Source organism: Poecilia mexicana, unplaced genomic scaffold (assembly GCF_051168715.1).
Source record: "Poecilia mexicana isolate PSO_F unplaced genomic scaffold, ASM5116871v1 scaffold_18, whole genome shotgun sequence".
NCBI classification, from domain to species: Eukaryota; Metazoa; Chordata; class Actinopteri; order Cyprinodontiformes; family Poeciliidae; genus Poecilia; species Poecilia mexicana.
In genome coordinates, this window is record NW_028263387.1 from 27052647 (window position 1) to 27066035 (window position 13389).

General features: G+C 38.7%; 1 protein-coding gene across 1 annotated transcript; it reads left to right on the forward strand.

The window, feature by feature from the left end:
* The first annotated feature begins 6241 nt into the window (after positions 1–6241).
* On the forward strand, positions 6242–11255 carry LOC106906003 (myelin-oligodendrocyte glycoprotein-like). Its single transcript, XM_014971074.2, has 5 exons — positions 6242–6332; positions 6457–6577; positions 6911–7240; positions 10882–10983; positions 11060–11255. Exons 2-5 carry the CDS (start codon positions 6466–6468, stop codon positions 11152–11154), a joined length of 639 nt encoding a protein of 212 aa, XP_014826560.2. The 5' UTR covers positions 6242–6332; positions 6457–6465; the 3' UTR covers positions 11155–11255.
* The last annotated feature ends 2134 nt before the right edge of the window (positions 11256–13389 follow it).

A 13389-nucleotide genomic window follows, 5' to 3' on the forward strand; every position in this document is an offset into this window, starting at 1 on the left:
TGTTCTTTATGTAAGATTCAAACCAGCTGAGCACTGGACCGGAGAGTCCGACCCAACTCTCCAGTCGATTCAGTAAAATGTCCTGGTCAACACTGAGGTCCAACAGAACCAGAACCAGAACCAGCACTGTGGTTCTCCCACAGTCTGTGTTTATATGGATGTCATTGAACACTTTGACTAGGCCAGTCTCTGTGCTGTGGTAACCATGGAAACCAGACTGGAAGGAGTCAAAGCGATTCATTATTGTTAGGAAGTTATTTAATTGTTTAAAAACAGCTTTTTCAATAACTTTGCTGATGAATGGGAGGTCAGAGGTCAGAGGTCGGCCTGTAATTCTGCAGCAGTGATTTGTCCAGATTGTTCTTTTTTATCAGTGGTTTGATAACTGCTGTTTTCAAAGAATGGAGGAAAACACCTGAAGAGAGCGATGAGTTACTATTTGGATCAGATCATTAATAACAGGCAGGACCTTCTTAAAGAAATGTGTGGGTAGGACATCCGGACAGCAGGAACTGGAGCTTCACTGACTTATCATTTCTTCAAGGGTTTTATAATGAAGTAGTTGAAATTGGGTCATTTTTCCTGCATTTGTTTTGTTTGGGCACAGCATTGGTACTGGCTTTGGAGTGGATGAGCATACCATAAGGTATGCTGGATTTACAGGTATGATAGACACTCAGAACACCTGTTCCCTTCGGAACCGTCAGTCACATCGCCAGTTGAACTAGAGATGTTGCTACAAAGCGATGGGTCACCAGGAAGCACCCTCCTTTATGCCTTAAGAAAATTAAAAATACTTTGGAAAAAATCCTGACATAAAGGATCATAATTCATGCATGAAAGAGTTAAAATGCTTGAAAGTTCTTGAATTTTACTGCTTGAAAAACCCTGAATCTTCCTCAAACACCTCAGTTTCTTTTCCCATGGTGGAAATAGGGTTTGACCTTTGACCTTGTTTCTCCTGTGCATTAGGATGTTTTCCACATCAAAAACTTGATGAAGGAAAGATGATTAAAGCAATGGAAAAAGAAGAAATATGTTGATTGTTTTATAGAAGAAAAGATCACTAAAGGTTTAAATGTACTTTAGTCTTGATAGGGAATTTAATACAGGTAAATGTTAATATGTAGAAGATCAATGGAACTATTGATGGAAATATAGAAATTAGAGTTGAAATGATTTATCAGATTAATCGTGATGAATATATTATTGAAATTATCAACTTCTATTAGTAAATGATTAATCATTACAAAACAAGATGAAAGAGCAACACACTCAGAGCATCCAAAACTACAAATATATATACATTTTGTAATTAAAATAATGATAAAACATTTGTCTGTAAATCTGTTTTGCCCAAAACTCCTCAGATGGCAGCTTTAGTTTTAATTTACAATACAAGAAATGGAGGGTTTTGTATTATTTGTATCCATAGGAAAATAAGTATTAATTGAAAATGAGGATGGCAAATGATCAGAGATACATGGCTGAAGGATTTCAATGGCATTCAAACAAAGCCCATGTGAAAACACCAGATCCAGAGTATGTCCCTTTGGCCCAACCACAGATTGTATAATTAATAGTTTTTTAAATAACTGTTACAAATTAGTGAAATATCTAAAGTTCTCACAAATTGATAAATGATCTCAAACTGAATCGTTTAATTTGAAGGATATGAGATTTATTTTGAGCGTTGCTGCAGTACACATCATACACCAGTTGGTGGCGGTAATGTGCACCTAATGTTTTGTGCTAAACGTCAACAAAACACTAAAACAAGAAGAAGAAGCAGCAGCGCTAAGCTAGCTCCATCTCCACATTTTCCAAGTACACTTCGCTGCAGCCTGCGGAAAGGGGCGGTGACGGACCACTGTCAGTCTCATACCTTATATGGAAATTGGACTATTACATTCCGGAAATGAAGGGGGCGCCAGTGACACCATTTCCTGTACCAGCCGTGTTTTAATAATTATAATAATAATAACGCATTTTATTTCACAACGCCTTTCAAAACACCCAAAAACACTTTTAACATTTAAAATTAATTACTAATTAGGAAATGACATACCACGTGTTACGTTATGTTAGTGACGTGGTATGTCAGTCACGTGGTATGTCAGTCACGTGGTATGTCCGCTTTTTTATCTTTATTAAATCTTTTTTTCGGATGTTAAAATTACATTAGTAACAAACAATCTACAATAAACAATAATAAGGAAATGAAGGGTGCGCCGTGTTTTCATAATTATAATAATAACGCATTTTATTTGACTACCCCTTTCAAAACTTACACTTTCAAAACTTTTCAAAACACCCAATAACACTTTTAACATTTAAAATTAATTACAAATTAAACGTTAAGGAAATGAGATACGTTATATATTACGTTTATTAAATCTTTCTTTTCGGATGTTAAAATTATATTAACAAACAATCTAAAAGAAGGAATCATGGAGATGTATTTATCTATCTTTACACCCTAACTATCCCAAACAAAAGTCATAAAACAAATTAAATTAATATTTTAGAGACAAATGTACATTACATTAAGAACACATCTATCCATTCCATTAATTATTATACACATATAGCGGGGTGGTGAGAGCTGCTGATGGACCCTGGACACATCGCCAGTCCATCCATAAACAAATACTTGCTGGTGTTGAAATTCAAATAATAGTTTTAGATGTTGTGAATGGTATTCTTAAAATAAATAAGTTAAAATCTAATATACAATGTCCTTTTCATTATTTCATAAGGACTAGATGGAAAAGAGGTTTGGTCAACAATTTTGGCCAACCTGGTCCGTTCATTCACAATTCTGTTTATTTGCCAAATATTTTTCTTATTATTCATATCTTGAATATAATTCACTAACAAATTAAATGACTTTTGAACTTCTAACAAGCTCAACTGTTATTGTTTACCATAATGTCTTAACCAGTAAACTGGTTGGTGTCCCACTATTCCATTTAGAAATTACAAATCTATTCTAATTGCAATCAATTTATAAACTGCGCTCCAAAGACCTTAAATATGCAATTGTTGCAGAACCCAGTGATTCATTTAAAACTTTAAATTCAGCTTCAACCTGGAAAGACTCACACAGAAAGTAGGTTTTAGAAATTTTATTTGATAAGAAATAATCTTCGGACCCGGCCGTAGACGCTGCGCTGGTCACCGCCAGAGAGAATGATCTGCTGTTCAGGAGTTATTTTTTTCTATATGAAAACCTTTTTTTAATAAATTCACTGGATACATAAATTAAACCTGTGTAAATTGTAACTATAACTGTCTTCATCTCACCTGATCACGGCGCCGGTCTTATCTCCTCCACCCTTCAGAAACTCCGGCTTGATGTGCAACTGCTCCTCACCTGAGCTTCCATCACTTCCACCTGATCTCTACTTTTGCTCAGCTTACCTTTAATCTTATGTTTGGATTATAACTTTGTAACTAAACAATGTTTCTGTATGTGCTTGCTTTATTATAAAACAGTTCATTCTGACTGTTAAAACAAGCAGAAACATTTGTGTTTCTGTTTGTGCCGTATGTCAGGTTTGTAAATGAAATTTGTATTGATTCCAGTCATTGTTGAAAAAGTATAGGAAACATTGTATTTACACATATAAAATATTGAAAATTATGAACTTAGCATGTATTTTAAATTGTTAAATCAAGGTTATCCAAATACTAAACAACACTGTTACAATATATTTACAACCATTTTATTGGCTCTACTCTACAACAAAATACAGCCACAATGTAACTGTGTGGAAATGACACCATTTCTATAAAAACTAAATAATTTCAATCAAATGAGTTACAACAAAAGTAACATTCAAAAATGTACATAATATTTTATTAACATATTTCAAAAACAAATGACTGAACAAGAAAAAAGGCAAATGTGCTTCATCATAAAAAAAAAAGAAAAAAAAACTAATATCTTCCTTGCATTTAGGGTATTTTCTTTTAACACTGAAACATAAGTTGTCAACCAGGATGTTGAGGGTAGTTTCAGACAGAGGTCCTTCTGAGTCTGTGGCGCGTGGACAAAAGCGTAATGATTGAATGTGTTCACACTCAAAAGGCAAAATCCCACTTCGCTTGGCAAATTGTGCATTCACATTACACCTGTCAAGCTCACACTCTGATCTGTGAAATTGTGACCAGGTGTTTTTGATTACATCTATAGGTTTTGATGGACCACAAAAGGATTTCTGAACAGCAAAAACACCTTTTTTTGCATCCACACACTGACTCCTTAAATGATGATTTTGTGAAATCAGCTCCACTTTTTCATGGTGTTTTCTTTTCAAATGAATACGAAGATTCTTTTTTCTCAGGCGCAGATTGCACATTTCACATGTAATCATATCTTCTGAGCGGACAGGCGCCTGTGTAGCCTGGATGTCTGTAGCTGCTGGACGGACAGGCGCCTGTGTAGCCTGGATGTCTGTAGCTGCTGGACGGACAGGCGCCTGTGTAGCCTGGATGTCTGTAGCTGGTAGGTGGACAGGTGGCTGGGCTGCTGCACAGCTGGACACCATGTGAAAAGTCATTCTGTGATTAACCAAATGATTAACAAACCTGTCCCTTCTGTCAATGGTGGAAAAACAGTAAGGACAATGGAAGTGAGTGGTGTCTCTACATGGTAGGCCACATCTGAAGATATGGAATTCTGCAGTAACAAAAAGAAATGAGTAAAATTTTAAAAAAGCATTTATATACATTGCAGATATGTTTAAACAAGATGTGATTCATTATCCCTCAGAACAGGGAGAATGAATCCCTGTTTTTCTTAGTAGCCTCATAGCTACTACAATAAAAGTAGTAGCTATTAAATACACAATTGATTGGTAGAAAAAAAGCCATGTTTGAATTAATCACTGTACATTCCTTAACATTGTTACTGTTTTGTAGGATTTAACAATTAATGGCTTCCAGATAACAAATATATATTCTGCAAAAAATGAATTTAAATTTTAGAAGTGATATTGCTCAATCTGCCATGGGCAGAGATTAACTAATCAGATTAACTCAATTACTCTGTAATTTTGACAAAAAAATAAATAATTAGGACCATTTTTCAAAATGTTATACTCTTACATGCAACATAATGTGAGTAACTTCACTGAATGAAGAACACATTTTAATACACAAAAAATTTAAACACGATACACAGATAAAAGTTGTTTATGTTAGGTTTCCTCTAACCTTAATTTGTTGTCTTGTATTAAAATGTTTCCTTTTTGGTTTTAAAATACCTAACAGTGCACATAACTTCATTTTTATTAATGTCTGCTTAAATAAATGGGTAATATTACATTGCACGTTATAATCAGTAAAACAGTACTTAATAATAGCCATTTCACAAAATACTTTGTTACTTTTAAATGTGTAGTTTGCTGCACAGTTACTAAAAATACATTGAAATACATTGAAAATACCCAGAGATGTACTCATCTCTGGGTACTATGATGGCAGCTGATAGCTTATAAAGAAAGCTGTTAGTTTATAAAAAATATTAGACTTTCCAGAAATTGAACATTGGTGTACAAAAACATATTTTAAAAAATATTAACCTTAAAAAATAAAATAAAATAAAAACACGAGAGAACTGATAAGTGTGTAAAAAAAAACATTCATTAGTGTATTTTTCCATACCGTTATGTTGAACCACAGCAGTTCTTGCAATGTGGTTCTTAACCTTGTAAGACTCATCCGCACTGTATGAGCAAAGGGGACAGTAGTACTTGTTGTTCATGCAGTACGGAACAATTTTAGCTCCGATCCCAGTGTTACAAATTGATACGTGCATCTGTGAAATTTAAATAAAAAAACAAATTTTGAGCATAAAATACATTTTTCAATTATACATTTTCTACTTTTAGATTTTTATCTAACGGTGGCCTGCACGAAATAATTAGCTATGCTACATGCTAAAATTAGCCTTCCCGAACTACGAATTTCACTCGTTTACAGCTGTCAATTATATTTTCTAACTAATCTAGAAAAGCGTATTGATTTACTCTGTAAAAAAAGATTTAATACGGTAGAAAGTACCTTTTGCTGACTTCCTGGTTTTTGCATTGTGGATCGCGTGGCAAATGTCAGTGGCGAAACCTCTCAAACTTCTTACACCGCTTCTTTAAGGTATTTATACTAGTGACTGTGAAAATAGCGCCCCCTTCATTTCCGGAATGTAATAGTCCAATTTCCATATAAGGTATGAGACTGACAGTGGTCCGTCACCGCCCCTTTCCGCAGGCTGCAGCGAAGACCCTCTCACATTTTCCCGCCTCAGCAGGGCTCTGTCGCATCGCGCAGTGAGTTATACATTTTTCTCAGTTTATTTTATTTAACCTAATTTATCCGCACTTCTAACTGACTGTTGTGTTTTCCGTCAACCTATATATTTTTTGGCGTTTCCTGGAAATGTTTTCCACTTAGAAACGTCGCATGAATCTAAATTTCGGACGGAGAGATCGACGCAACCAGGACATGGTTTCTTCTCTGACTGCGTCTCTGCTGCTGCTGTCTGTGGTCTCCATGCAGTTTGTCTCTGCTGCAGGTGAGATTCAGCTGTTTCACACAGACAGATCCTTCTCCATCAAACTAGTCGGATAGAATCACCAACGTTTATCTCCGCCATGTTGTGATTGGCATTTTTTAAAACTCCCCAGAGACAGTTTTTATACGCCGGTTTCAGGTTATTCTTTCTAAGTGTGTTTGTCATATTACTAACATGCAAGTGGCCACGACAAAACCAAGAACAAACCTCCACTAAAACACCTCAGAGTTCAGAGATCGGGTCCTTTCTTTGACTAACCATCTGTTAAAAGCTGATGTGGAAGAATAGAGGTCCACTGTGACCTCTGACCTCTGTGTGTTTCCTCTCCTTCAGAAGAGATCAACATCAAAGCTACCACTGGAGCAGAGGTCACTATGCCTTGCAGCGACCCTGACGATAACCCCATCGAGGTCGTAGAGTGGAGCAAATCCGGCCTGGGGGCAAAATTTGTCCTCCTGTTCAAAGACGGGATGATAGATCTAAGTAAGCAGCATCCAGATTTTAAGGACCGGGTGGAACTGTTGGACTACAAGATGAAGGGTGGAGACGTGTCTTTGGTTCTGAAGAAAGTGCAGATCAACGATACGGGAGAATATGAGTGTCGAGTCATCCAGAAGGTCGACGGGGAGGAACTCAGGATGAAGATCTACCTGGATGTAGTAGGTGAGTGTTGAGTCACTAAAACAAACAGTGAGATGAAACTCATCAGCTCCATCAACCTGCATGTAGCTCCGCCCCCTCCACCAGGTGAGTGTCTCTGGATCAGAACCTCCAGCTGCTTCCTGGTTCTGGTCAGATCAGATGATGATCGGTGACATGTTAAAGAATATCTCTATTAATCCCACACAATCTGTAATATTTCCAATAATTTATTTTCAATATGTGGTATTTGTGTATAATCTAAGAGGAAGTAGTTAGCAGCAGTTTGCAGATTTTAAACACACTTCCCATTAAGCCCATATTGTTGTTACAAATATTTTTTAGTGATATAATAATTAACAGTAATAGTTTTCTAAGCTGCTCTGGACAGTCATCATCATCATCAACAGAGACAGAGGCTGGAACACTGACAGAAATCAGTCAGTTTGGAGTTAATCTATATTACGTGTTACACTTGGTTCACACTGCAGCCTGAAGTGACCCAAGTCCGATTTTTTTTGTCAAATTTTTTTTTTTTTTTCAATTTTTTTTTTTTTTGCGGTTGCCGTTCACATTGCCACACACATGAAACCTGTATGCGTTCTGCAGTGTGAACGAGCAAATGACCTGAAAGTGTCCCGCATGCGCAGTAGAGGGCGCAATAACGTCAGTGTTCTGCCAACCGCCATAAAAAGAAGAAGTGCTCGGTGTTTAGTAAACATGGAGGCTAACGGTGGAGCTTAGCTTACATATTTGAAGTTGTTGTCCGGCCAGAGCAGCATATTAACAACTTAATCCTCATTATAGTCAGTCATGGTTGTTGTTTTTCTTCCCGCTTGTGGTATCAGGAAGCAGAATAGTGAGATTTGTTGAGTATCAGTGACATTCATTTCTGATGAATGCGACCTGGACGTTAGGTCGCATTTGAATGGACCTTACCACAGGGGCCGCATTTCATTGGCTAATGCCCATTTCACGTCACAGCGCAGCTACCACATGGTGACCATCTCACAAACACAAGCCACAGTAGTAAACACATGCTAATGTACATTGTGGACTAGCAGACCGGCAGAAAGTTTTTGCGTCAGGACTCGATAAAGAATGGTTCTCCACTGTCAGTGGGGAATCTGTTCAGGCGATGTCAGGTACCTGATCGTATTTGTGGAACTAAAATTCACAGATTTCTAAAATCTGAAACGGGATGCCTAGCTTGGATCAAAGCTTGTGCACGACCGCATTTGCAGCTCAACCGTCATAAGATCAATAAGAACAAAGGAGTGTGTGCTGGTGTGAGTATTATTACTTTGCTTTCTTTGTGTTTATTGAATGAAAAAAAGAAAGTTAATAATAAACACATCCGAGTATCAGGCCTAGGCACACTCAAACATTTGCCAACAACAGAAATCACTGATTTCAAAAGTAACCCTCAAAACCATGAATGCCGACTTACCCAGCCTTGCAAAAACAACAGACATCAGTGATCTTGTCCACAGCTATATTTATGCTGACGGTGTGAGGATCTGCTGTTTTCCTCATCGACCGGTAGCATTTAGCTGTGACAATGTTGGAGGCATCCCGTGGCTCAAACACCTTGATGTCGTCCATAAAAGATGACATGAACTTGTTGGTTCCCCTGTCCATTGTCGTGGCTGATATTTTGTGAAAATCCGGCAGAAATGCTACACTAGTCGACTCAGAAATACTTTGCAGAGAGTCAGTCGAAATGAAAGACGCCATGTTTACATAGAAACTAAGCTCCGCGAGGCTTTGTTTGTGAGACATGCAGCCACGTGGGATTTTAGGGGGCGTTTCTGGGCGGAGCTTGGTGAGGTCCATCGGATACGTATTAATATGGGTCGTATTCAAAAAGAATCCGACCTGTGCTGTTCAGACTGCCATGAAAAGATCGGATACAGGTCGCATTACGTCAAAAAAACCCTGATTGGGTCACTTCAGGCTGCAGTGTGAACACAGCCTTACTAGAGACTGCAAGAAATTAACTCTTCAATTTTCTAATTTACTGTTACTTTTGCCAACTGTAACATCTACTAGCTAACATTGTTATGGATTAAGTGAAGGAAACTGACTGGTGGTGACATGAAGACGATGCCTGAAGCAGGACTGTCCACTTATCTAGTCTGAACGCTTTGCTAACGTTAGCACTGCTATCTGTCCTTTTGGTAACATTAGCAGTGTTATCTGTCCTTTTGCTAATGTTAGCGCTGCTGTCCGTTGTTATTTCTTAACAAGATGATTCAAACTTTCCTTCCTCCACAGTTTGGATTGGCATCAATCTAATTGTGACAGTTTGGTAAAATGTTTCCATTGGTTGTTTGATTCATCATGTAAACACAGACATAAATGTACTGAATTATAATATTTGATCATTTCGATTGAGGCTCCTGCTAACTAGCTGCAAGTATAGCCTTGCTAGCTAGCTAGCTAAATTTTTGGCATCCATCATGACTAAGTGCAGATCTATTGGCCAGTTTAGTGGACGCTGCTCGTTTTCATGACAGAATCATTTCTGCTGCCGACCCAAACGATGACAGGTTCAGCAAAGCGTTGAAGCTCGGCGCTGCGGGGGTTAATGCTGTAGAGAAACACAAAGCTGCTGCCAGGAGCCTCAAGCAGAAATGTCAGGTTTTGAAAATCTTCACTCTAATGCAGTAAATTCATCCCTGATATTTATAGTTTCTACAGTCTGAACTTTTATTCAAAGTGGCTTTAAAAAGGTTCTGACATTTGACTCTGGATTTAACTGAACGTAGTTCATATGATGAGCTCAGCAGGTGCTCAGTTCCTCCAGGTCACAGGTGTCAAACTCCCGTCCTGCCGGCCCGCTGTCCAACCTTTAGATGAGCCTCTGCTGCACCACCTGAATAGAATAACTACATCGTTAAGGCTCTGGAGATCTGATCTACACTAGGAGGAGGGAATGAAGCCGTTTCATTCTAGTGTTTTGTACCTGTGGCACATCTAAAACCTGCAGGACTGAGGACTGGAGTTTGACACCGCTGCTCCAGGTGTTTGCTAATTGCTGCTGCCGCTAGTCTGGAGGAGCTGAGTGGGGAAGGAGGCTGCAGCTCTGAGTTTAGGCAGTGGTTGCCATGGAGATTAAAGGAGTTTCTCAGACGTTCATGAAAGAATCAAAACAATTTGCGACGTGTGTTTTAGATGAGGGAACAACATTTACATAACACCGCCCCTTTAACTGTTTAAAGGGGCGGCTTGTTAAGTGGCCGTTCAGAAAGTTCTGCTGCTTCCTTATTGGCTGACGAGGCGCCACTGGATGCAGCTTTGTGCCAATACGCTTCTGTTCGCCGCCATTTTTATGCTTAAAGTGTAACCTTTGAGATGTGGGTGTGGCCAGCAGCAGCTTAATGGGATTTAAAGTGACAGTGTCCCTAAAACAGCTTAAAATAAAAGTAAAATAATCTGAGAATGATTTTTATTTTATAAAACATGAAAATGTTTTGTATCCCAGATTTATACTAACATGTTGAGTAAGACAGATGGTAGTATGATGTTGTGTTACTTTGACTGGTCCATGTTTGTAGTCTCTCCTGGCTGTGTTACTTTGACTGGTCCATGTCTGTAGTCTCTCCTCGCTGTGGAGAGACTAGTTATCCGTTACTTTGACTGGTCCGCCTGTGTTCCCACAGCGCCGTTTCCTCCCTTTGTCATCATTCTGCTGGTTCTGCTCAGTGTGTGTCTGACTATTGCTACCGTCCTGGTGTATAAGAACAGACGCTACTTCAAGCAAGGTGAGTGAGTGGAACTGCGTTTCCCATAATGCCGCTGGCCCGGCCGGCCCGGCTCACCCTGTCTGTCCTCCTGCAGCCCGGGCGGCCCAGGAGCAAGAAGAGCAGAAGGAGGAGGAGGAGGAAGGGGAAAATGATTATGGTGATGACATAAAGTTGAACTCAGAGGATTAACATCATCAACGTCTCTGGACTCGCTAAACAAACATCAACATTTCAGAGGAACTTTATGTTTTTAAACTAAAATAAAACTAATTCCACTGGTTTTATTTAAATCTCAGGTTTGGTGGAAAATTAAACTTATTGAGTAAGTTTAAAACATCCAGTCTAAACATTAATATGCTCTGATTTTACTGGATTTATGTAAATAATCTGTAGTTAAGCTCCATCTAACAAACTGATTCATTTCAGTGATTTAGATTTTTGTTTTAATTCAGAAAAAGGAAATACCAGATCAGCAATTAATCAATTGATCACGTGATGAAGGTTTCATAAAATTACTATTTTATTCTGATACAACAGAAGAGCTTCAACAAACTGAGCAGAAACAAACCTGACTCCATAGGGCAAAGGTCAAATCGTTTTAACTTTATCATAATTATTGACAGATTAGATTTGATGATGAACATGAATTAGGTTACCCTAACCCTAACCCGCCCCCTTTAACCTGATAAACTGAGGCTCCGCCCCTTTAACCTGATAAGCTGAGGCTCCGCCCCTTTAACTTGATAAGCTGAGGCTCCGCCCCTTTAACCTGATAAGCTGAGGCTCCGCCCCCTTTAACCTGACAAGCTGAGGCTCCGCCCCTTTAACCTGACAAGCTGAGGCTCCGTCCCTTTAACCCAGGGGTGTCAAAGTCAAATGGACGGAGGGCCAAATAAAAAATTTTGCTACAAGCCGAGGGCCGGACTGATCGAATGTTCATTGAAATTTTTTTAAATGACTCATATAGTCTAGTGAACCTAATTGAACCTACTGAAAACCTAACAAATATATTCCAATATGATCAGATAAATAAAGCAATATTTTCTTATGGCTCTGTCAGTAATCTTTAATTTTCAACAGACACAACTGAAATATTTTTAAAATATAATTGGATTGAAATACAATAAAATAAAGTGCAAAAATCTATTAATCCACATATGTCAGAGTCAAGGCATTTAGATGTGTCGCCGGCGACACATCTAAATTTGCAGTACCGTAATTCCGCCACACGTAGCGCTAAGTGGAAAAATTCCAACGGTTTCTGAAAGGGGAGACGTTGCACTTTCCAGCAAGTATCGGGTTAATACGGTAACTTCGCAGCTGCAGCTGCAGAGAATGTAATTAATCCGGGGGGCACTCGTTTAATAGACGGTATATTTCGGCAATAACTTGGTGGATATTGAAAGTTCCGGTTGTTATGGATACATGGGTAAGTACATCATCTCACAGAACATTTAAAGAACTACTTACAGTTCAAATAAGGAAGATATTTTTTTTCAGACGGGGTGCCGGCTTGCTGCGGTCTGCGGGCCGGTTCTAATAATAAATCAAGATCATCCCAGGGGCCGCAAAAAACCTTCTCGCGGGCCGGATGTGGCCCGCGGGCCTTGACTCTGACATATGTGCTTTAACCTGATAAGCTGAGGCTCCGCCCCTTTAACTTCATAAGCTGAGGCTCCGCCCCTTTACCCTGATAAACTGAGGCTCCGCCCCTTAAACTACGGAGCCTGTAGAAAGTTTTCACCTCGGGATGTTTTAACGTTTTTATTGCTTGAACAAATCAATTATGATCAAGAAAATTTGGCTTTTGTGACAAAAATAAATAAAATATTTTTTCAGACGAATCTGTTGCTGAGAAATAAAAGGATTTTTAAACTGATGATCAGCCTCCTCTTCATCACCTCCGTCCTTCATCACTGGAGCAAATCAAACCTCCATCTAACTAAGATCTGTTGATAAAGACTCAAATAGTTTCAATCCAGATGTTTTTAACCGATGGACTGAAATGCGTTTACAGCAGATTAAAGGTCAAAGGTCAGAGTTGCTGTAGTGAAGCAGAAGCTGCAGGTGTGGGTATGACCAGCAGGTGGCGCTGCAGCACAGGATTACATTCAGAAAAACAGATGAACCAGGAAGTGAGACATTAGTGTGGAGGTGACGTCACGGTTCCACCAGATAATCTGAAGTGGCGCCCCCTGGAGACGACCCATTAAATAATCTGAATGTTTCCTCAAAACCAGGAAGTTTAACTTTGAAACGAGAAACTGGAAGAAACCTAAAGTTCAGATCAATATTTCTCCATGTGGACTGATTAGTTCTAGATTTATCTAGTAAATTTAATTATTTAAAAGTAAACATTCAGGAAATGTCTATAAAGTCTGCCTCCTTCTGAGAACTGGAATGTTTCAGAGGACAGGACGTGAG

Excerpts from the sequence above, each read along its gene's own strand:
- LOC106906003 (XM_014971074.2), top strand. The coding sequence starts at position 6,466 with ATGAATCTAAATTTCGGACGGAGAGATCGACGCAACCAGGACATGGTT. Across the intron at positions 7,241-10,881 it reads GATCTACCTGGATGTAGTAG|CGCCGTTTCCTCCCTTTGTC; the intron begins GTGAGTGTTGAG and ends GTGTTCCCACAG. Across the intron at positions 10,984-11,059 it reads CAGACGCTACTTCAAGCAAG|CCCGGGCGGCCCAGGAGCAA; the intron begins GTGAGTGAGTGG and ends GTCCTCCTGCAG.